Below are 24,726 nucleotides of genomic sequence, written 5' to 3'. Positions count from 1 at the left end.
TATTATCTGATCTGTTTGTGCAGAACCTCTGTGATGACAGCTTGTTGGCAGATTAGCTGATAAAGATGCATGTGTCGTATGGCTGTTATTGTAATCCCCACCCGTGCTCCTTCTATCTTAGGTGATCTGGGTGTGCAATAACTGCCGAAAGCAGCAGGAGATTCTGACCAAGCCAGGGGAGTGGTTCACCGGGCCCCCCGGGAAGCCCGCTGGCCTCGGTTCAGCCGTCAGCGAGCCGTCAGTGTGCCAAGCTCCCGGGGATAAGAAACTCAGATCTCGCTCCCAAGCACCACCGGGGTCCACCACTGCAATCTACGACCCCAACCGACCGAGCGCACCTGGGACCGCGCCTGGCACTGATGCTCGATCGCTCAGTGAACCACCACGAGACATGTAAGGCGGAGCTATAAAGTAGAACCCGTGTTTCTGTGGCAAAATGCATATGCGGGCATGGGCAAACAAAAGACATATTTTATTCTTTTACCTCATGGGTGCGACGAACGTCACTGAAAAAGTGTGAAATGTTCAATGTTAAAATATAAAGAGTAATTTGTTGACAAAGTTTTTTTTTTAAATGCTGTTGTGGTCACAAGTTGTTTTTCCAAATGATTGATTTAATCTCTTTAAAAAATAAGAATTGGCTGCACAAGTTTGCATTTATTTTGGATTTTCTCAAATCCACATGGGGTCAAAGTAGACTTACAGGTTTAATTATATGCATGTTGTCCCTCAACCACATACTTTTGGTAGCCATCAATAAGCTTCTGACTTAATTCTAGCTGCATATTTGACCACTCATCTTGGCAGAATTGATATTTTTTACTCAAATTGGTTGGTTTCCTGGAATGAACCCAGCTTTGAAATGTAGTCCACATTCAGATTGGGGTGTTGGGAATTCCACACGCTTAATATGACCCTGTTTAACCATTACAAAACCACTTTTGATGTGTGTTTGGGATCATTGTCCTGTTGGAACACCCAATTGTGTTTCAACCATCCAGCTGTTGATCTGTGGGGAAGTTGAAGAATTTGGAGGTAGTTCTTCTTCTTCATTATTCCATTATTAACTTTTACAGTGTACTACTATTGCTATCCCAGAGCACAACACTACCATCACCATGCTTGGCTACTGGTACAGTTTTTTTTTTTTAGCTCTGAAAGGCTCGCTTACTTACTCCTCCAAACATACCTCTTGTCATTGTGGTTAGTAGCTTGAATTTGTCTGACCATAAAACTTTTTCACGCATTTGACTTGTTCATGTGGCAGCACACTTCCCATTTGTGTATTGGTCAGTCCAAATACTCCAAATACCAAAACAAATACTTGTTATGCTGGAAAGAGAAACTACCAGTTGTAATCAATAATTTTTTATGCATGAATCATGTAATTGAGACTGTGTGTATAATTTAGATCTTTTGTGGATTAGAGAAAATAGTAATAATAATAATAATAATAATAAAAAATGTGCACCCAGTTCTTGTTTTATAAAGTAATTAAGGATGTATGCTGTACGATTTTTTTCTACCCCTGAAAAAGAACAGTTAATTAAACATAATCAAAAGTCCAATATTCCCATTAAGTGTCCATGCCCATGATGAGTCTATGTACACCTCTGGCCTCAATTTTATACATTTCCTCTGTTTGCAGCAACATGTGCATTTAATATCTGTGCAGGTACCCTGTGGATTTTATGGTAGCATGCAGATACAGAGATGAAGATCAATGTGTAAAATTGCTGCTACATTTACATAATGAGGTGACAAGAGCTCAATACTCAAAAAACTCCCACGCAGAATGTGATCAATCCATCTAAGGCCTGAGTACTGTGAAGGCAACAGCATATGATTCACCCTTAATTTGTCACCCTCTGATACTGTGACTCAGTAATGGAGGGATCCACCTTAATTTGAAAAATGAGAAGGTGCTGCACACGCTGGAGTTACTCTGGAGTGATGGTACTCTCTTTCAGATCATATCACTTCCAAAGACAATGACCACTAACATCGCTGCATTAGGTTGTTTTGAGGAATAATAAAAAAAGAAAAACAAACAAACACGTAAAGCAAGTAAAAATATACTGTTGGTGTTTATCCTTTCCCAATGTTTACTGTCAATATTTACTGGGACGTCATCTCCCAAGCCAGAGCTGGTGCTGACAGAACAATAAAAACTACACTGTAAAAAGACAGATGTTGACATTGTTTACATGAACAGCAGTGGGTCCACTCAAATCTTCCTCTAACACCAGGAATATTTCTCATATCATTGCAATAAACAGCAAAAACATGTCTTTTTGTTTTCTTTAAAAAATATAAAACCCAATTGATTTACAGCCTTTTTGGTTAAGAAGACATGTGATCAGATACCTGTACTGAAAAAAAAAATCAATTTAAAAATAACATGTGCGTACCTGTCTGAAATTTAGCAGAGACATGTTAATGTTACATAACGTGTTACTCCTTCATGGAGCTTTGCAGATCCTCAACTAGATCTTAGAGTTGTCACTAGGGGGCAGAGTGGAGTGGAGAAGACGGGAGTCATATTATGCAAAGAATCTGTAATGAGGTGAAGCCAGCTAGGATAGGCTCCAGCCACTCCACAACTCTGATAAGGATAAGCGGAGGAGAATGCATAGATGAGGTGAAGCCAAATGTTATTTATTATCTAAAGTGTCCATGGCAGTCATTCTCTATATTTCTTATAACTTTCTCATTTGTTTTCTTCTTCTTCATGGTGAACTCTGCTGTTGATCCTTTTCCGTTCTCCACCAGTCAGTCTCTGACCTATTTATATTGTCATCACCATCACACTCCTGGCTTCCAAGAGCACTGCACATAAGCGCATGTCTGCAAACAGACATCATCACACAACCATAAATCCCACATCAGATGTGTGGAAAGGACGGTCAGCCAATGGTTATTCAATGTCCAAATGTTTGCTTTGTATTTATTGCACTAATGGCATTTCAGCACTCCCTTTATGTATAGCTGGAGAACTAGCAATACATACATACAATACATTTTTTAAAAGACAGAGCCAAAGATTAGTTCTGGCCTCTGCTAGTTCCATAATTTGGGATTTGTGGGGTTCACTGATTAATACTGCTTTTCTTGAGACGCTCCTCTTCAAGAGCCACGTTTTTCAAAAGAACCACAATGTACTGGTAGCCATCAATTCCTAGATTCACCAGATAATTAAACTTCATAAACCTCCTCAACAGCAAGTGAAATGTGTAAATTGTTAAAAAGTGCCCATTTTATCTTGTGTTGTCTCAGCCAACAGAAAGAAAGCAGTCCTAAAGCTTGTGTTATTGAGCACCATCTCCCACATTCCTCATTTGCTTCCATTATACAATGATGGATTATGCCTCTTAGCATTGTTTCCTATGCCATTCATTGTAATGGAAGAATGAGGCTACTTCCAGCACACTTAATAGTAGAATGAGTTTTCACTTGTGACATTCTATTAGTGGACACTAATGTTAACAATGAAATGGTAACAGATGCAAATCACACCAGTGGCATTTGTCACACATGGCTTAAGTGGATACATTGTATAAGCAGAAGCTAAAAGCAGCCACATACATTAACCAAAGTCTTCCACCCTCCACGTGCTGTCACAGCTGTCTGTGATGCTCGGTTTGTGACTCACTTTCCGCCAAATGAATCATATAGCTACTCATTGAAGAGCTTTCTTACGCGCACATGTGATGATTTATTGTTAACTCAATGGGAACAGAAAACTTCAGAATTTCAGATTGTCTGACAAAACACCCTATCGCCGACTTGTTAAGTGATGATGTAATGCCCTGTGACACCCCGAGTGACAGATACTGATTTACAGGTTAATTATTATTGGCAGTGAAGGCTAAAACAATGAGATGATTCAGTTTGCATTAACCTGTGTAACACAGTCACTCACACGTTGCCGTTGTAAGCTTCCTGCTGAACAGTTCTCTAACCAAACCAGTATCTTGTCTGACATCACCCCTCATCTGTATACTTTCCCTCCTCAGGAGGAATGGACGGGGTGGAGGAGCTGGTCGGGGAGAGCGGCGGCAAGGCCATCCCAGGCTGAAGACCCAAGTCTCCATGGACCGGGACCTCAGGGGGGAGTCTAGGGAACGCAGGGAAAGTCGGCGCCTGACAAAGGGACGTTCTCTGGAGCACGATCCTGTGGGAGGTGTTGGAGTAAGACGGACAGAAGAGGGGGATTACCATCACATGGACCACACCGGTGCGCCTCCTCGACAAGCAGGGCCCGTCCCTCCTGGAGGCAGGGGCCATCCTGTGCCCGGGCAGGGTCGAGGCACAGGCGTAGGGGGAGGTGAGGTCGGGGACGGTGCCCGACCTGGACAGAGGACGGCGGGTGGGGTAGGCGGGCTGCATGAACATGCTCTTTCACAGCAAGCCCCTCCCCCTGAACTCAGAGAACCTCCTGATTCAGGTCCTGGCTCAGCCCCGGGCCAGGGACCCTCAGTGAAACGGACCAAACGGGACAAAGCTGAGAGCATGCTGCGCAACGATTCGCTAAGCTCTGACCAATCGGAATCTCTGCGTCCGCCACCGCCGCGGCCCTACAAGTCAAAACGAGGGCAGGGGGCCGGAGGGAAGAGACAAACGAGCGTCAGTAGTTCGGAGGAGGAGGGCGGGACCACGCCTGAGTACAGCAGCTGTGAGGATGCCGAGATTGAAAGTGTCAGCGAGAGAGGTGAGAGTATATCCATCATTACCTTCTGTTCATGAAGAAACTGTGGCATATATTGATATCTGTCTGGTCATTTGTTTGTTTATCCGTCCATTCAATTACACGAGATATTTATTTTGACAGAAGATGAGGAAATGATCCACCCTACCCTTTGTTTATGGCATCTTAAGTCAGAGCGGTACATTAGCCTTGTTCTTCAAGCGACAACATTTTTGATTTAGATTTTAAAACCAAAATCTCTGTTTTAATGTGTTTTTTTGCTGTGAACTATCATCAACCAGGAAGACAATATAATATAAAGGATGGAAATTTATATTCATGCAAAATAATAAAACATTTTAGTAAGTAAGATGTAAGTTAAGATCAAATAAATAAAATAAGATGATCATTCATTTTCAATTATTTAAAAAAATCCAGCTTTTTAAAAATTGCCTTTCACAATAAAAGTGTGTATTATAAGCCTGACGGCCTGCCAACTTAAGGGCCGGTGATTTTTCCTTTAATACAAAAGCTTTGAGCTAGCACATGTATTTTATTAGCCTGCTGTTATTATTATGTTTTGCATATATAAAATCAGTTGGAAAGTCCATAAAGACCTCTAAAGACTACCACATAAAGATTACAACTTATTCTTATTCCTATATTCTTTTACTTTCTTAGCTCACATTCATCCACTGATTTTGGATTACCAACGGTTAGAATATTTGGAATGAACATAAACCTTCATTTAGTGCTTTCTCACTTGTAAAGAGTTTACTGCTGGACTGTAGCTATACTAAGGCTACGTCCACACTACACGGGTATTTTTAAAAACAGAGATTTTCCGTTTTCGTTTTAAAAAATAATCCCGTCCACACGTAAAGGCAGAAATGAAGGAAAACGCTGCTAGGAACTAGTGACGTGCGGATCGATCCTGAAATATCGATTCCTCCGATACCAATCATTTATGTTCTAGAATCGATTCTCACATTAAAATATCGATATTTTAGTAATTTAGGGTAAATTTGTAGTTTATCATTAACAGGAACACAGTGGAAAGAAACTATAACATTCGGATTGTCTACATTCAAAGGAACTACTTCCTCTTCCGCCTTTCATAGTCATGTGCGAAATAGGGCTGTATAAAAGTCTCGCAGCCCCTTGGCGTGCGCACTCACAGCAATGGCTGAGCGTAATTGGAGTTATGTGCGGACTTATTTTACCTCCACAAACAGCTGAGACGTGGTTTGCAATACATGTGGCAAAAAAGTGAAGTGTAGTGGCCATACTTGCCAACCTTGAGACCTCAGAATTAGGGAGACATTAAAAATACATTTTACAGGGTTTATTTATCGGGTAAAATACGTTAAATATCACCGTTATTATTGGCCGACCCGGAAACAGCGGGGGTGTCCGAATTCAGAGGCTGCTTCCACCTGAGGACCCGGCCTTCGCGGTCTAAAGAAAGCCGGGTAGTACGTCACGAGCGGTGAGTGGAGTGAAACTCTGCCGTCTGCTCCTTGCTATCTAAATATAACAGGGCGCTGACGTAAACTCTCGACCGTCTCACACTTTGTTTAATTAGTTTTCTGTTTGACGTTTATTCAGTTGTGTGAAAACCCCGGAGGAACCCTCCCGAGGGATTAATAAAGTTAAATTTAATTAAATCTAATCTAATAACTGAGCCAAACTGATTTACTCACTAACAAATAAAACACTGAAAAAGCTAAACAATAACATTTTTAAGTTATCAAAGTGACTTATATATCATGTTTAACCCGAGTAATGAAAGACCGCGGGGGGTTGAAAACGATGTGTCGATCGTCTCAGATATTTGAAGTTTACACAGCTACAATCTCACCTGAAAATATGTTAAAAGTTTTTTTGCGACCCAGAAAGAGAAATAAGAACAATATTAAAACTAAGTACCTGCCGCCATTGGTGGAAACTGGAATTGGCTGGGCCGCGCTATGAATTCTGCGATACGGTTTTTCAATTTTGTTGTCCGGGTGGAAACTCGGGAGAAATTTGGGAGAATGGTGGCTCCGGGAGATTTTCGGGAGGAGCACTGAAATTCGGGATTCTCCCGGAAAAATCGTGAGGGTTGGCATGTATGGTTGTGGCAACATCACTAACCTTGTCAAACACCTCAGAGTAAATCATATCACAGAATATGACAAGCATATGTTGAGGCGAACTGAAGAGGAGGAGAGGGACAGGTGCTGCTAGGGCGAGACAGACGTCTCTCATGGAGTCCTTTAGTGCTGCAGGCAGGCAAGGTGTTCAAAATGCGCACAACTTCAGTTTTTTTTATTTCTATATGATGAACTCTGCATTATTAAGTGATAAGAACAAGTAATCTGATGTCCTGTAATCATTATGACGCTATAATTTGAGATACAATAAATAAAATAAGTTTTTGTACAAAGTATTGGTATCGGATCAGTATCGTCGATACCACCCTGAATATTACTTGGTATCAGATCGGAAAGGAAATCAGTGGTATCGCACATCACTACTAGGAACATGCCAAAGCAACAGGTGGGGATATATTCCTAACCGTGCAGAAATGTTGGCCAATCAGAAGTCTAGAAGCCTCGGTGGGAAAAAGTAAACAAAGCTGGGGCATAGAAGCAGAACCGAGTCATATGTGTGGAGGGACAGTAACTGTGTGTGTATATGTAAGCATTTAAACACTGCAGAGAGTACAATTAACAGCAATAGTATTGTAGAAATTCATTTCACCGAAACAATAACGTGGCGCACAGTTTGACGTCAAAAAATGCGCACACCTTTGACGCTGCGTTTTCTCCGTTTTTCTCGTCCACACGTAAATGCAAAAACGGAGTTTTCAAAAATATCCACCCTGGCAGGCGTTTTTAGAAATCTCCGTTTTCAGTGACTGAAAACGCAGTTTACGTGTGGACGAAAGGTGCAAACGCATAGAAAAATCTGCGTTTTCAAAAATACCCGGGTACGTGTGGACGTAGCCTAAGTAACATGTGAAGCAATTACTTAAAAAAAAAAAAAAAAACTAGATCCCGATGGACAACCCAGAGTGGGATCCCTGGAGGACATTGTGTTAATGTTATATTATTTTTTTATTATATTCCAGTCTCCAGGGCACCCACTAGACTGTGTGGGTCTTTAGCATTAGGCACATAAAAATCCCCACCTTACTAACAAAATTTATTTCACATCATGCAATTCATTTTATTGGTGCTGCACTTGCAGTGTGTATGTTTGAACGCTCCCATCTGACCAATATATTATGGGAAATGAATTTAAGAAGTGCAGACAGTTGTTCGGTTTCCATCTGTGAGCCTCACTTGCACTGTGTCAGTCTGCGAGTCTACAAACGTTTCGCTTCTTTAATACCGTGTGCTCGCTGATCACAGGTGAGGCGACTCTGATGTAACCTCCTGATTTGGAGAAGCACTGCTCGTTTATCAGGTTTTTTTTATAATGCTTAGTGAAGCGCTAAAACCTCATGTGTTACACACCAAACGGCTTGAGAACAAGCTTTGCAAAGGCAACATTTGAGAGGCGTGGTCTGGCTGCGCCTGCAGAAACGTGGCACGTCCTGCGATATTCTCTAATGTTTTGTGTGCCGTGCATGCAGCAGGCTGTAGCCGGCAGTCCGGGTTGTCAAAATGAGCAGCTACCCAATAAACTGCCATGCACGTTAACAAGTGTGTGTATCTGAACGTTTTCCTGTGTGTCATATTGTATTGTTTTCAGCTTGGCCCCGAGGGAGGACAATCCCACACTGAGCACACATGTACGTGTGTGCGTGTAGTGTGTTTGTGATGGGGGCAGTTTGACCCCAGTTAATCCCAGGCTTGACCTTCTGTGGCTTTGCATAGCCAACTATGTCCCCAAGCCTGAGCACACACAACTGTTTACACTCTAACCTTGTCATGTCCAAGCTGGGTTATGTCACTTCACTACTAACCATTCCAAGGCATTTGGACTGGCTGCTATGTATCCGACTGTGTTAAAAATAATACAAGCCATAAATAAATATACACAGCTGGAAGGAAGTCATATTTTTCACTGTTTAGCAGCTTGTAACCAGTGCTACAAAAGCATTGCTTGAGTTAAATATGACCAGTCTCATATTTCAGAGCTGCTGTTTTTCTATCACTTCCTGGGAGTCCCATTCTTGCCACTTGTCCTGTGGGCCCTGTCATTTCAAAATGGATCAAGAAAGAGAGCAAACTCCTCTCACAAACTTACCTGAATTTTAGTCCAGGGGATCGTAGCTGGTGATGAGAGTTGGGTCCTTAGGTAGTTAGTAGCTAGTCATAAATAGCAGTTAGATAGCAGTTTGACCCTTTGAGACATGTACTGTAACAGCAAGCTTAAGTAATGTCATTCAGCTAAGTGATAATGTAAGGATACATGGATTTTCTAAAAAGGTTTTTGGGCCTTTAAAGATCACTCATGACTCTTAGAGTTCACCTCTCTTTTCCTCATCTCATCTAATAATAATTAACAGAACCCAACAATCACACTGATTGTATTCTCATGCTACATTAAATTTTATTTTCACTGGAAACCAACAAAAGTGTGGAGCATTCTGTGGAGCAAAGGGTGGAGCGCCAGCCTGGACCCACACCAGCCGCTGTGACATTCATCATGTGGAGGTTTAGGATGAGAGTGTGCTGTCAGGCCAGGTTTTAAACACATTGGTGTGGCAGCAATTCGCTGCTTCCTTTTTTAGCTCGAGACTGAGACCAGGTCAGCGCCAAGATGTGGTTGCTGGCAGCTAAGGAGCATCCAGGCATGTAAATTATTGTAAATTCGGGGCACAGTAGATCTGTGCAAGTATTGTCCTACATACAAACATGCGCTACCAACTCACACTCTCAATGGAAGAAAGGGAAACATGATACAAACACTTGAGAATTCTGTCAGGCAGTATTTAATCTATTGCATTTTAGATTAATTGGTTTTACTTGGATTTTATAGAGATGTAAATAAAGGCAGACTTATTGATTATAGTTGAGTTTGCCAGATAAAATAACTGATGCTGGCAGGTTTTATCAGCTACAGTTAAAAGCTAACTAATAGTTACTCTGTGTGCTGGTGTTCCACTAGTCTTGTTATAAACGTGAACTTTGTGAAAAGGTCCTTTATGTACTCAATGTCTGTAGTCTCCTTGTACCAGGCACCAGACAGAAATAAACAAACAGCCCTTTTGCTGTAGAGCTAGCTAGCCCTGTGGAAGATGTAGGCTAAGATAAACAAGTAAAGTCATGTTCTAGCATAACCTGTTTAGCATAGATACGTATTTGTGTTTTTGAAAATGTAATCTGTTTAAACAGTAGCCTTTTAGGGCTACAAAATTAAAAGGAGTTTTGTCTCTTTGTCGTTAAAGTTAAATGGAGTTACTGAAGTGTAGAGCTAAAATTAGCTTCAGTTCCGAGGCAGCCAGAAGTTAAAAAAAATAATTTTTAACTACATGATCACAGATTAGTTTAAATTACTACATATTGTTAAATGTAAGAGAATTTCTTTTATCTTTCTGTGTTTAATAACCTTTAACAGGTACTGATAAATGCACAACATTGGTACTTGTTTGATTTTTACTGACTTTTGAGTGATAGGGTAAGTAATGTCAAGTAGTTGGTACTTGACATAAACAGTCATAAACAATAGATGGTACTCGTACAGTGTAGGGTATTTCCATGTTATGTATTCAGAATACGTTAGAGTAACGTATTCTGAATACTTTGGACTACTTAATATATTGTCATTCTTTTTACAACTACATGAATGTACTATTTCTGTGTGATTTATTACTATTAAGGTTACTCGCCATACCAATACCAACTAGATTTTTAAATCTTAATATAAAATGAGTAACAGTAGGGTGGACATTAGGTAAGGCTGCACTTTTTGCAGCGATCTCGTATAGGAAACTATTCCGCGCGTATATAAAACAGATCCGCAGCTCTGAACCGTAGTAAAGGGACTTCTGACTAATACATCGGATTCTGTGTCGGGCTCGTAGCCGAAAACTAGCTTTACTTTGTTGTCTGGGTTAACTTTGCTAGCGAGAGACAGAGAGAGGCTGCTCCAACTGAACTTATTGTTTCGAGTCCTCAAGTGGCCATCTGGGTCTCTCTTCAAAAGCAAGGCAATCTCTAATCCTTACTATGGATAAATGTAAAAAAGTAATTATAACTTACAGTACTACTAGAGGGTGTATCTGTATCCCTGTGTTGGTGTTGTTCTTGTATTTTCGTAATAATGTTTGTCCATGATCAGCATTACAACTGACCAATCACGTTGTTGTGATGTTATAGCATCGCAATAAAAAAAGTCTGTGGTTATGTAAAACTTTCTTCTGGAATAAATGGTAAGCATTGCAAGTGTTTTCTTTATTAATTTATGCAACATAATAAATATGTTATTAAGTTAGGTTTGTTGTTTTAGGCAAATTTAGGCTACTCATGTTGGTTTGCCTGTGATAGTTAAAAAGAATTGGCTGACTCCTGCTAGCTGAATGCTCAGAAAATGTAATTGCTGAGTTGTAATACTGATCCTGGACCAATTCATGCTCTATTAGAGATAGTAAACTAGTTAGTTGTGCATGGTAACACTTGCAGCTTCCAAATGCTTTTGCTCCTCTTTGTTTGGTTTTAAGAACACTGTAAAAACAAAATGCCAAAGTCTTGTTGAGCTGTGACTGGATAAATTCGGTTCCTGTGGTTTTGGTCAAAGTGCAGGTTCTTCTTTATAAAGAATACATTTTGTTTAGGCCATGTGGCCAAGGCTTTTCCTGCATAAGCAAAGAATTTTTAGCCACAGTCAAAGTAAAATCACCAGAAATGTCATAAAATTAACACACGGTAACTCAGACTATTTGCCTGTTAATTTCATGGACAAACCTTATGTGTGGATTCACCCTCCACAAAGGCTCCTTGTAGGCCATGAAACATTGATGGGTTTCTGTAAATATTCTATTATTAGGATCGTAAAGGTTTATTTTTAAAGGGCTTATTTCACACTGTCTCTGTTTTAGGAAACGTGAAAAATATTATTTGTTGTTAAAGTCCCATTCCAAGTTGTGTTCAAAACCGTGTCCTGAGCCCGTAGTGGAGTTTTCTCTTTCTTTGTTGCCAATAAAAGTGCCGAAACACAAAAACAATACACACTCGCAGCCATGTGGCTCACCCACTGCATGAAACTATGTTCACGCTCAAATTATGAAACTAAGAACTGGGTTGAGCATTTGCTTTAAGATTACATAATATCACTATAAGTTGTCCCAAGCCATTAACCTCATAGCTTCCCCGGCTCCTAGGAATGCTCGGCTCTGTTTTACTCTGTGTCATAACAGTGTCGTCGAGGTCCTGCGCACAGTGCAGCACTGCCCTGCAGCCCGTGTGTACAGGCTTTGGATTTTGGTCTACGTCACGAGCTAGAGCTAAACACAGTCTTAGGAATAAATTAATAATTAATTAATAGAAAAGGAGATTGGGGATTTCAGGCAGTGGCACCGAGGTTGTGGAATTCTCTTCCACTGTCTTTACGTTGTATAGCCTCCATTAACTCTATCACAAAGCAGCTGAGCCCATGTTTATACAGACTATGTTTTATTCTGTGGCTTTAAATTGTTATGATATGTTATGCTTTTATTTCTTGTGTTTTATTGTGAAGCACTTTATGGCTTTTTATCTGTGAAAAGTGCTATAAAATTCCTTTTTAACCTACTCACTCGCTGATTTTTGGTTCAAAGTTACTTTTGTAATTATTATCCACAAAGTATAAGAAAAACCCAGCTGCCTTTCCTGATATTTATTTTTAGCCCTTTTCTTAAAGAGGCTTTGCCTTAGGAGGCTACCACTGTAAATCTGAATATGTAAATGACTTGTCTGCGTAAACAAAGGTGACACTCACGTGCTACGTCTACTTGTGGTATAGATAAAAGTATGGCTGAGCCTAGTTTGATTTCAGCTGATATCTCTTCAACAAAATATATAGATTTTTTGGGGCATAAAGCTATATCGGTTATTTTTCTAAAACCTGTTGATGCCTTAGGTTTAATTTATACATTTATTTACAAAAAATTACCTTTAAAGTCTGTGCTTATTAATTTGAAAAAACATTTTGCATTTCAGTTTTAAGTGATTCTGCAATTTACATTTTAAAGACACAAAGAAAACATTAATCATTAATTACTCATTTTAATAACTTTATTCTTACTTTTGTGCTCAGTTTCTTGCACTGTATACTTTTGAAAAGCACTTGAATGAATATTTAATTTTAGCATTTATTTAGCTCATTTTTCTCAAGTTTCATAATGATATCTTTGCATTTAACCCTCAATGTCTCATGTATCATGTTTGATGCATACAGGTTTTGAGAGTTTTTAAGACTACATCAGTTCACTTCAGTTTTTATTATACAGCACCAAATCATAGCAACATGTTCTAAGGCATAGACCTACAATCATATAAAGACAACAGAGGACAGACCAACAATCGTATGACCCCTTTGAGCAAGCACTTTGGCGACAGTGGGAAGGAAAAACTCCCCTTTAACAGGAAGAAACCTCCAGGAGAACCAGGTGCACGCAAGGGTGGTTCATCTGCTGCGACCGGTTGGACCCCCCAGAAAAAAAAGTAAATTGCACGATACATTTTTAAGCAATAAATTGCAAAAATTTTTGGATGTAGAAAAAGTGCAAATACAGGGAGTGCAGAATTATTAGGCAAATGAGTATTTTGTCCACATCATCCTCTTCATGCATGTTGTCTTACTCCAAGCTGTATAGGCTCAAAAGCCTACTACCAATTAAGCATATTAGGTGATGTGCATCTCTATAATGAGAAGGGGTGTGGTCTAATGACATCAACACCCTATATCAGGTGTGCATAATTATTAGGCAACTTCCTTTCCTTTGGCAAAATGGGTCAAAAGAAGGACTTGACAGGCTCAGAAAAGTCAAAAATAGTGAGATATCTTGCAGAGGGATGCAGCAGTCTCAAAATTGCAAAGCTTCTGAAGCGTGATCATCGAACAATCAAGCGTTTCATTCAAAATAGTCAACAGGGTCGCAAGAAGCGTGTGGAAAAACCAAGGCGCAAAATAACTGCCCATGAACTGAGAAAAGTCAAGCGTGCAGCTGCCAAGATGCCACTTGCCACCAGTTTGGCCATATTTCAGAGCTGCAACATCACTGGAGTGCCCAAAAGCACAAGGTGTGCAATACTCAGAGACACGGCCAAGGTAAGAAAGGCTGAAAGACGACCACCACTGAACAAGACACACAAGCTGAAACGTCAAGACTGGGCCAAGAAATATCTCAAGACTGATTTTTCTAAGGTTTTATGGACTGATGAAATGAGAGTGAGTCTTGATGGGCCAGATGGATGGGCCCGTGGCTGGATTGGTAAAGGGCAGAGAGCTCCAGTCCGACTCAGACGCCAGCAAGGTGGAGGTGGAGTACTGGTTTGGGCTGGTATCATCAAAGATGAGCTTGTGGGGCCTTTTCGGGTTGAGGATGGAGTCAAGCTCAACTCCCAGTCCTACTGCCAGTTTCTGGAAGACACCTTCTTCAAGCAGTGGTACAGGAAGAAGTCTGCATCCTTCAAGAAAAACATGATTTTCATGCAGGACAATGCTCCATCACACGCGTCCAAGTACTCCACAGCGTGGCTGGCAAGAAAGGGTATAAAAGAAGAAAAACTAATGACATGGCCTCCTTGTTCACCTGATCTGAACCCCATTGAGAACCTGTGGTCCATCATCAAATGTGAGATTTACAAGGAGGGAAAACAGTACACCTCTCTGAACAGTGTCTGGGAGGATGTGGTTACTGCTGCACGCAATGTTGATGGTGAACAGATCAAAACACTGACCGAATCCATGGATGGCAGGCTTTTGAGTGTCCTTGCAAAGAAAGGTGGCTATATTGGTCGCTGATTTGTTTTTGTTTTGTTTTTGAATGTCAGAAATGTATATTTGTGATGTGGAGATGTTATATTGGTTTCACTGGTAAAAATAAATAATTGAAATGGGTATATATTTGTTTTTTGTTAAGTTGCCTAATAATTATGCACAGTAATAGTCACCTGCACACACAGATATCCCCCTAAAATAGCTAAAACTAAAAACAAACTAACAACTACTTCCAAAAACATTCAGCTTTGATATTAATGAGTTTTGTGGGTTCATTGAGAACATGGTTGTTGTTCAATAATAAAATTATTCCTCAAAAATACAACTTGCCTAATAATTCTGCACTCCCTGTAATGTGCAAATAATATTTAATTTTTATAATTTTGTCAGAACGGTCAATAAATGCTCCATGTTAAAAGACAACTTTCTGGAATTTATTTTGTGATTTAGACTTTAACAATATTAACTTATCTGAGAACTTTTATGATGTATAGCAGCTTTAAAACTGATCGTTAGTATTATTATCACTTAATAAGCGAATCAATTTAGTGGTTATTAAAACATATTTATTAACACATATAATTTATTACCACATATCTATATTTGTTTCATTGGCTCAACCTATGCCTGATACCTAAATAATGTGAGAAAATATCTGTTATTGACACGCTTGTGCTTGTATTTCGCCTTACATTGTTGCATTACCCTGGAGGAGATCAATAACACCTAATCTCTGAAGTGTCTTGGATGGATTTAAAGCGTTTTAAAAGGCTTAACCATCCGTTGGTGTCATCGCCGCCTCAGTGGAAAACTTTTTAGGCCACCTGCTGCCGTGGTGATACATTTCTAATTCCAGCCCAGGCTTGAATTTTCAATAAACTTAAGCCTCCCCATTGTAAACAAGTACCTCCTGAAGAGCCCCCAAATTTGGCTGAGCTGTGTGTGTGAGGACTCCTGGTATGTGCTGTGTATACAGGGTCTGTGTGTGTGTGCGCGAAGAAGAAGATATAAGGGAGGTCATTGTTTCCTCTGCGACTTCCACATCTATCCAGCTGATCTGATCTCTTTTCTCTTGCAGGCGACTGGGAATGCTACCCACATGACCCCACTGTGTGGCATGTAAGTCAGTGTTTTTCCTTCTGATTAATATTTTTTCATACATTAAAGCTAGTTTTGAGAATCAGCATGAAGTTGTTCAGGTGTTATTGTTGTATTTTAATTAAAGTCCCAAGTGTGTAAACATTTATGTGGATGTACTGGAGTACCAAATAGTGCCAAATGGAGTGTTTGTCTCTTTTCAGTCTGATCCTCCTGTCCTCGTTTAGCATCGTTGGTTGTATGTCTTACCACAAAGTTTGTTTTTTCAATTTTTCTGAAGAATCTATTAATGTAAAACACATGATGTCTTATGGTTATTGACTATGGTTACTTTACTGTTGTGAAGTACATGGATAGTATGTTTATGTTGTTAAAGACCGTGGTGGTGACCATTGACTTAAAAACCCTGGTCAAAATCAATCATTGTGGGCTGAGTCTAGAGAGGTCATGTTATATATGGTACATATCCATGCCAAAACAATGATGCTATAATTACAAAAGCAGATACTGACTTTGAATTATTTGAATTAATACACTCAGCTCAGCTGTCTGATCTGGACTGTGTGGCAGCTAACTGAGAGTGATAAATAATTTATGAAGTTTTAAATAGTCCAATATGGGCTTACAGCTCTTGTTATGGTACCTAAAATTATTAAAACATTAAGTGTAGTATGATTTCTTCTTGTACCTGTGGGAGAGTTACACTCATTATCTTTATAGCTGCACTGCAATGAGTCAGTCCTGCTGTATCGAGGCTTCTTAGAGCAGAGCTAAATGCAGTCTGTGTACTGTGGCCAGTAGAAGTCCAGTCAGTAAGATAAAAATCCAAAAGAAATCCTGGTTTATCAGAGCTTGCATCTTTTACAGCTACAGTATAGACAGAAATTCAGCCTGTTACAAAAATAAGGCAAAACGTATGCTTCCTGTTTTGGATTTTGGAGTGGCCTTCAAGCCTTGTCCATTAAACACTTATCAGTGTAGTACATGAATCCAGAATCAAAATTGGTAATCAAAGTTTTTAAAAATGAAAATAAAAAACTGATTTCAGTCTCACGGTTTTACAGTAAGTACTGAGTTGAAGCTAGGAGGTAATTATCTTGGTTAAGCTTACCATTCAGACCCTAGCTCTATGAGTAGTATCCACTTTTCTCTTAGAAACAACTTTTAGGAAACAAGACTTTTGTGCACTTAAAATTTGAATTGAAAAGCCAGATCTTATGTCTTTTAAAGCTACCTCTGTAATCAGTTAGAATTATTGATAGTTTTCAAAGTGTTTTGTCAAAGTATATATGAAGTAAATACCAGTGAGTGTGCATATTTGTGAATGTGTCTGAGTGTCACTTTGCTCATTTTTATTACCATTTCCTGTGTCCTGCTGCAGCATCCTGTAACCTGGCAGCCATCCAAGGAGGGAGACCATCTGATTGGACGGATCACCCTCAGCAAGAGAACTGCTGCCATGCCTAAAGAAGCTGGCGCTTTACTGGGGTTAAAGGTCAGAGGTCACACAGACAAGCAAACAGTTTCTTAAATTATTTTTCTGTCTATTAATTCTAACTGAGCCATCCTGTGTTGTCCACTTGTCAGATATTTCTCGCTAACTGTTGCTGTCTGCTTCTCTTCAGGTGGTGGGAGGCAGAGTAACAGAGTCAGGGAGATTAGGAGCCTTCATCACCAAGGTTAAGAAGGGAAGCCTAGCTGATGTGGTGGGACATCTGAGAGCAGGTATCCACTAAATTGCCACAGTAGCCTCTCACAAATGCTGGGAAGTAATAATCAGCAAATGTAAGGTCTTTATAAACATCGAAATGTCCTAACTACGATTGTTTAATAAGCTTTGTCACATAGAGAGTCTTATTGTATGTCTTGCAATAGATGATATAAGAAAAATCTTTTTTTTACCTGATACCCTGACACTTATCTTGCCTAACAAAGTGAAAATGTAGTTGTTCTTATCATAACTGATGCGCTGTACATTCTGACGACCTCGTCTATTCAGCTGCTGCATGCTGCAGGTTGTCTTTTCTTTTTTGCTAGTAGGTTTAGAAGAGCTAGTATCTTTTTGTTTTGTGTTGCAGGTGCTTGGTGTGGTGTAGTTGTGTCATCAGTGATTGAGAACACCCGGGCTCAGTGTTCCTGTGATCCTTAACTCCATATGCTGCAGACCTTTTTGCTTTTCTAGTGTAGTGGTTTACACATTTGGCTAACAGGCAAAAGGTTCCTAGTTTGATTTAGTCACAAATCCCTTTGAGGGTTGTGTCAGGAAGGGCATCCAGTCTAAAAAAAAATCAAACATGCAAAGCTACCCATTATGGCAACTCCTTGGGGGACCAGCCAAAATTAGCTGTTCTACCTAAATAATATTTCGCACACCACACTAGCACAAAATATGCTATCACTGACTCATTGATCGACATATACCATTTTTTTCCCCTTTGGTTACTTTATGTAGTTTTGCAAAAAGAACAATTCCATTCATTTACTTGACTAATGGTGTAATGTCCCATTAATTATCATGGGTTTTGAACCAGTCTTTACAAGTTGGGCCTTGGTCTTTGATAATTTCCCAATTAGCTGGCGTTTCCGGGCTTGTCCTTCCACCTGATTGATTAAGGGTGAGAAAAATTTATGTTGTTTGGAACAGTCATGGTTTTGCCTGACCAAAGAAACATAAGTGTTGACATGTTGATGTGTAACAATTTAAATGGGAGTTTTTCTCCTGTAAGGCATAGCAGCACTGTTCCTTAGGTTGTGTTTCTTGCTAGGTTGTGAGTCAGGTTGAATGCAGTTTAACTTTTTGTCTTGGGTGCATTTCATGGGTGTGAGGTTGTTGCCAGATGCTAGTTATTTCCTTGTTCTATCCTTTTCAATTTGAAGACTAGGCCTGAGTTAGTTAGGTGTTGTTTAGGCAGTTAGAAGGGATGCTCCTTTTTGGCTATACCTAGCTTTCCTACCATTTCTGAGGCTGCCGCGACCAGTTTAGAAATGGTAGGAAAGAGAATAAGCAGCCCTACCTGCAGTTTCCATGTGATGTGTTAAATAATATCAGCCTTGGGTATGCATTCAGAGGTAAAACCTCGAAGGGAGTTGTGTGGCAGTGATTAGGAGCAAGTCACTTGGCTATGGAATATATTGGAATATATTAGAACTTACTGCTCATGGCAAGTAACTGGGAAGCCAAATGTAGTCATTAAACCTCCTTGCATCAACGTCAACTCACTAAGTTAGTGAAAGCAGCTGTTTTGGGATGGTTCCTATCGTGAGGAGTTTAGGAATGATAGGACAGGTTATAAGCGGCACTACCTGGAGTTTTTGCTTGATTTGTTGAATAATATTTGTTGTGCAGCTTCAGAGATAAAATCTCTTTAAGAGTTTTTGAGTCTTGTTGTTTTGGAAGAACACTTCAAAAAGTTCTGTCAGGAAAAAGAGCATATGAAGGCATATTGTTAAGCTCTGAAGAAAAAAAAAACAAGTAAATGTGTCTCCTAGACTAGCTGTTTCTTTTGACATACCTTGTGTTGAAACACATCAAGCTACACTCCACTTGTGTTCCTTATGTGAAGAACTTCCCTGTGATGGTGCTTATTTACCGTTTACACCGGATGGTTTTATTTTCATGACAGAATACCCAATATCCTTTTCAGAAGAACCTTTTGAGCATATGCTCCTTAACTTGTGGGTCCTTTGCTTCCTTCCAAGTTGGAGCTAAAATATCTTTTTATTGTCATATGTCATATCACCCAGTTGCATATCCTTAACAACTGGTAACAACCAGGTCTGTAGTGAAAGCGACAATTTATTTCTATCTTTGAAATCCCTAAAGTGATCCAAAAATGATCAGGCTTCTAATTTTTACCTTCCAAGTTTGCCCAGTTGTTAAAACAAGTTCAGGTGCAGCACTTCCAGTCATCAGCCTATCAGCACAAAGTCAGGGCCCGTCCATCCATTCTCTTGTGCTTATCCTTGTTAGGGTCAGGGTCAGCCTATCCCAGCTGTCTTAGCGCGAGAGGAAGGGTACACCCTGGACAGGTCAAAGTCAGGGTTGTTGGAGCATTTTCATCAGATGCTAAAGTCACTGTTCTTAGGCAGATTTTGGGAGAAGGGTTTTTCAATGCTTCATGTTGACAGCCAGAGAAGTTTCACAAGTGACAACTGGCTTTAGCCCCAATGACATGGTGTTTGCCTGTTCTGTATACGATGTTGAGGGTTTGTTGAGGGTTAAGGATGACAATGTTCCAAAAAAACTAAGCTGACTATGTGAATGACTTCCAGCATAGTTTATACATTCGAAGGTAGCTCATTTACGAAGCAGGCTGAGTGGTGCCAGTTCAGTCCTGATGATCAAGTGCTGCCTGTTGTTGGATGCTTCTTTCAGGCCAGGTCCTTCCACAGTGGTGAAGCAGATCTCACGAAAGAGTTGTTTAATTTCTACACCAGAGTTGCTTAAGAAAACACAGCTCTGTCTGTTGAAACCACCCTGTTGTGGTTACCCAGTCACTAGTAGTAGCAGAAAGGGAAAAGGTTGATAGTGGGAATTAGGCATGTGGTTGGTTTAAAGCACCAAAACTCTCAGAAATGTGAATAATTTGTTAGTTCACCTAAAAGAGTTTCTGTGTGACGAGCTGGAAAAATTCCAAACGTTTATTTGCTGACACACGTTCACAAACTCACCATATTCATTTGATGATTCATATGATTATTGATATTCCCCATTAAGCAGCACTTTTACTAGGTGTCAGCTGACAAGTATAAGTACTTGGATGCAGAAGTCAGGTTCATACTTTAAAACAACATCATCGACCCATCATCTTCTAGCTGGCTAGCTTCTAGCTCCCTTGTTTTCTTGTCCCATTATGTGACAACACTCTCAGGTTTTGTTTAGACTCTTGGCAAGGTCAGTATCACTGAGCCTGTTGGATTTCCACTTCCATGATTGGATGACTGTATTGACCAAGTTTGATCTGCAAAGTTTATGAGTAAAGTTTATCTGTTCGAGTGATACTGGTCCTATTGATTAAAAATCTGGAATGCTACACTGTCTGTCTGGATGATGTGGTTGTATAGAATGACATTTGTGGCATTCATATGTTGTGTATTTGTTCCTTATTTAAATGTCTGTCTGCAGTCCGACTGAACACTGACTTGGCTAAATGTGAATTTGCTATCCATTAGTAATCTACAACGAGCATGTTGTTGGCCGATGTCAGCTGTGGCCACAACGAGGGGTGCCAAGGGAAGGCGCTGGCCAGAGAACAAAAGAAAAAAAAAAAGAGCTGATGTAATTCTTAGGCATGGTCGGATATTACCATCGTTTCTGCTGGAACTTTTACTGGAAGATGTCACTTCCCTTACCAGTCTGAGGAAGGCACATGCTATATATTTGTGGTATACGATGCGTGGTCTCTGAACTTGTAGTTCTAGTGCATGCTAATCAAGAGATCTAAAAATGTGGAAGTGGACATGGTCACACGTATTGACAGATGTTCTTATGTGGGATCATGCTGCTAAGGTTAAGGTAGTATGTAGGCTGTGGTGGTGTAGGTTGCCAGTTGACGACACTGTCTCTTTCGGCTCGTGGGCTGGGAGGTTGTATTTGTCTTTGTGTTTTGTGTTGCAGGTGTCCAGTGGGGTGTGGTTGGGTGATGATGGATTGAGAACACCTAGGTCCAGTGTTCCCCTGTATAAACGCATGCTCCACTTGTTACCTCAGGGGGAAGAATAACTTTGCACCTAAGCTATTATTGCTGCAGACTTTTGTGCTCTTCTTTTCCCAAACAATGTTTCACTTACTACATTAGCACACGTTCAAACATGCCAATGATCCTGACTCATTTACTGACATATGTCATGTTTTTTTGTCCTTTGATAACTTTATTTAGTTTTGTTGATTTCAAATAAAAAGTATTAATTTAATTGTATTAATCCTATCAACAGCCATTACTTTGACATGGCTTTTGAGCTAGTTATGACAATGTGGACATCTGATTTCAGGTGACGAGGTTTTGCAGTGGAACGGGAAGCTGTTACCGGGAGCAACTATGAAGGAGGTTTACAACATCATCTTGGAGTCTCAAGCTGACCCTCAAGTGGAGTTGGTGGTATCCAGGCCTATTGGGTAAGTCAGGCATGAAACACGTCCAGTATACTGTCAGAGTCATATGTTTTTACCTGGTTTGTCAGGTACTAGTCTATTTGTAAATTTAAACCCTTATTTAATTAGGCAACATTTATTTGGACTCAGAGTTGACCTCAGACAAAGCAGGAGGTTATGATGCACAGCTGCATTCAACGTATTAAAAACAACTGGCCATTGCCTGCAGCTGCCAAGTTTTGGACTGGGAGATAGCCATGTCTCATATGTCCCCTTTAAAAAAGCACTTGCTTTTATTTGTCGGATGGTAAAAGCTGAATTATTATTGACCAAATAAAACTGTCTGTAAGCTCCATTAAAGACAGGAGAAGCTGCATGTGAAGTTTTTAGTCGATGGATTGCAAAGCTCAACAAGCACAGTCATGAACATACTTCTGAAGGCAGTACACGCCCTGAGTAAAATTTATTTTTAACTCTAAGTGTATCATTTCAAATCATTAGTATCAAAAGTCATCAGTAAACAAAAAAAAGTTCATTTTTCTCGAGATACTTTGAATTGGATGCTTTCTGGTACACTAACTTTGCCTTATATTTAGCAGACTTGCTAACTCTTACATTGCTAACATTAGCAAAGCTTTGGAAAAATTTAATTCAAAGAGAGGGACTTTGAGGTGTCACCCTCTCGTTTTCTATTATTGTTCAAGAGCTGTCATTTCAAAAACGTCACACAAACCAGGGTGCAAGCTGGTTTCAGGTATTTTGAATATGTTTTGTTGTTGTGTGTAATAAGGTCAATCCAGTGGGTTATTTTAAAAGTAAAGTGCCCACTGGTGCAGCTCTCAAATTTTACTTTTCTGCTTATTGATGGAAAAAAAAGTTGAATATATGAATTTCTCTCCAAACACTCACGAAGGGTGTATAGAAAATATCAGTAAGTAATCTTTTTTTTTTTTTTTTTTTAGGACCTTTTAATTCTGCCACGCTTATGGAAACTATTTTGGTTTTGCTGGTGCCATTTTGCATCCCTAAAGGAACTAACTGTAATACTGTTAAGTGAGAAATCTAATTGATGTCACTATACGGTTTTATGAAAGTAGCTGCACTGTGTGCTGAATTAAACTGCAAGTTTACCTGTTGGGATGCAAAATGGCCAGCGGAAAACATCCATCAATGTATCAGTGTTTTCGCAAGCTTTTAAGCTGTTTGTGCAGCATCTGGAATTCCTATTTTTTAAACTCCTGATTAAGTCTTACCCTCGAGTAAATTCATAGACTGTATATAAAAGATGGTCACAGCAAGCAAGTAAACTTGCATTTTTTTTAAATGGCCACAAGAGGGCGACTTCTTTGGCTTTCAAAAGTCTTATTGTATTGAAGTCTTTGAGGAAATGGCCTTGCTGCTCATTTGTTCTATGCCCACACTTTCCTGACGGGTTTATGGTCTCAGGCTCTAGTGTCAGTTGTTATAGAATGCAACATGATGGGTTTTTTGTTAAATTTTGGTCCCACTAGGAGTCAAAAAAGGATGATAAGAATGGCATGTCAGATAAACAGCCTGTCTTGTGATTGACAAGTTAGAATGACTACGCAGCTGCGACTTCTGTTTTTAAAAATTGAAGATGGCAACATTAAACAATCCTCAGGACTTGGAAGAACAGGATTTTTCAAAGCACTGGCCAATCTGGTCTTTAAGTCTGACGTCATTAGCCGTGCCTGGGCCTAAACTCCGCTGCAGGTCCCTAAGTCACACGATCACTGCAGCGTCACTGAGAGTTAAAAACTGTCTAAACTCTTTCATCTGTAATAAAATGATCAGTGTGGCTGCTCTACCAGGTGTAACAATTAAGTTTACATTCAGGCATCCATGAAAACCGAATTTATGAAATTTAACAAAGTTTGTAGGGTTACTGAAGCTTGGCTAGCTGGTGTATAATGATGTGCTACGTGATCGCTAGCAACACAGCTATGTTGGCATAATTAAAACAGTGAAGCTGGAGGATGAACACTAAATATTTTTGCACTCGATAAAAGTTAACGTGAGGGTTCCCGATGGTTACGAACAAATGCAATCTCATGGCAGGATGGCAGGATCCACAACAAGAGGTTAGTCATTAATATACTGCTGCATGGGCTTAGCTATAGTTTTAAAAACTGAGCTTTAAAATGAATAGCAGTAATAAAAACCGAGAGAGGCCGACAGTGATCACTGACTGTTTTGGGAGGCTTGTTGAGATTAAATAGAACAAGATACAAAGCATTAAAACATGTTAAATACACAACAGCCTTATTAAACGCAGTAGTTTGGGCCTGGAAGCAGGATTCATCACGTCATCACTTAAAAACCGGATGGTGTGATGGCTACGTCTGTCTTTTATATACAGTCTATTAGTAAAATCCAGCACACAGTATCCCTGGTACCTTAATTCTGAATTACTGAAGTTGGGTTTCATAAAGCAAGCAATATTTTTTTTTCCATATACATGTTTCCTATTTTTGATTTTGGAATGTGTTTCAAGGCAACCTATGATCCATGAAACACTTATCAGTTTAATACTTGAATTTACAAGTAAAAATTTTACTAAATGAAGCAGTTTTCTGTCAACTTGAAGCAGAAATAAGAAAATTTCAGTCTGACAGTTATACATTAAGTACAAAGTTGAAGGTAGGAGATGACTAGCCTAGCTATTTCCAGACTTTATGCTAGTTTATCTTAGTTAACTTTAAGTCCAGACACTAGCTCTTTGAGTGGTATCCATATTTCTCTCAAAAAGAATGTTTTTTTAGGGATTTGATTGTTGAATAATGGTTTGTTTGGTAAGTAAAACTCTAAAACACTGCCTCTTCATGTGTAAAACCATCACATGCCTGATGTGAGTCCAAGATTAGTGCACTTTAAATTTCAACTGAAAAAGAAAATTACACTGATAAGTGTTACA

At 39.7% G+C, this 24,726-nt stretch overlaps 1 protein-coding gene across 15 annotated transcripts in view; it reads left to right on the top strand.

Annotated features, from left to right (window-relative positions):
• Window positions 1-24,726, top strand: part of rims1a (regulating synaptic membrane exocytosis 1a) — a 112,030-nt gene that overhangs the window by 57,082 nt on the left and 30,222 nt on the right. For 13 of the 15 annotated variants that reach the window (XM_084948442.1, XM_084948439.1, XM_084948445.1 and 10 more), the window contains 7 exons: window positions 122-393; window positions 4,017-4,711; window positions 15,681-15,721; window positions 17,082-17,195; window positions 17,326-17,425; window positions 21,692-21,815; window positions 22,705-22,722. In XM_084948442.1, coding sequence (XP_084804568.1) covers window positions 122-393; window positions 4,017-4,711; window positions 15,681-15,721; window positions 17,082-17,195; window positions 17,326-17,425; window positions 21,692-21,815; window positions 22,705-22,722 — 1,364 coding nt within the window. The remainder of the gene's footprint in view (window positions 1-121; window positions 394-4,016; window positions 4,712-15,680; window positions 15,722-17,081; window positions 17,196-17,325; window positions 17,426-21,691; window positions 21,816-22,704; window positions 22,723-24,726) is intronic. The other 2 variants (XM_084948444.1, XM_084948443.1) reach the window with 1 other exon arrangement.

This window comes from Perissodus microlepis, chromosome 13, assembly GCF_051167445.1.
Source record: "Perissodus microlepis isolate ML-2025 ecotype Zambia chromosome 13, ASM5116744v1, whole genome shotgun sequence".
NCBI lineage: Eukaryota > Metazoa > Chordata > Actinopteri > Cichliformes > Cichlidae > Perissodus > Perissodus microlepis.
Note: the sequence above shows the minus strand (reverse complement) of the source record. Positions and strands in the feature narration are given on the sequence as shown.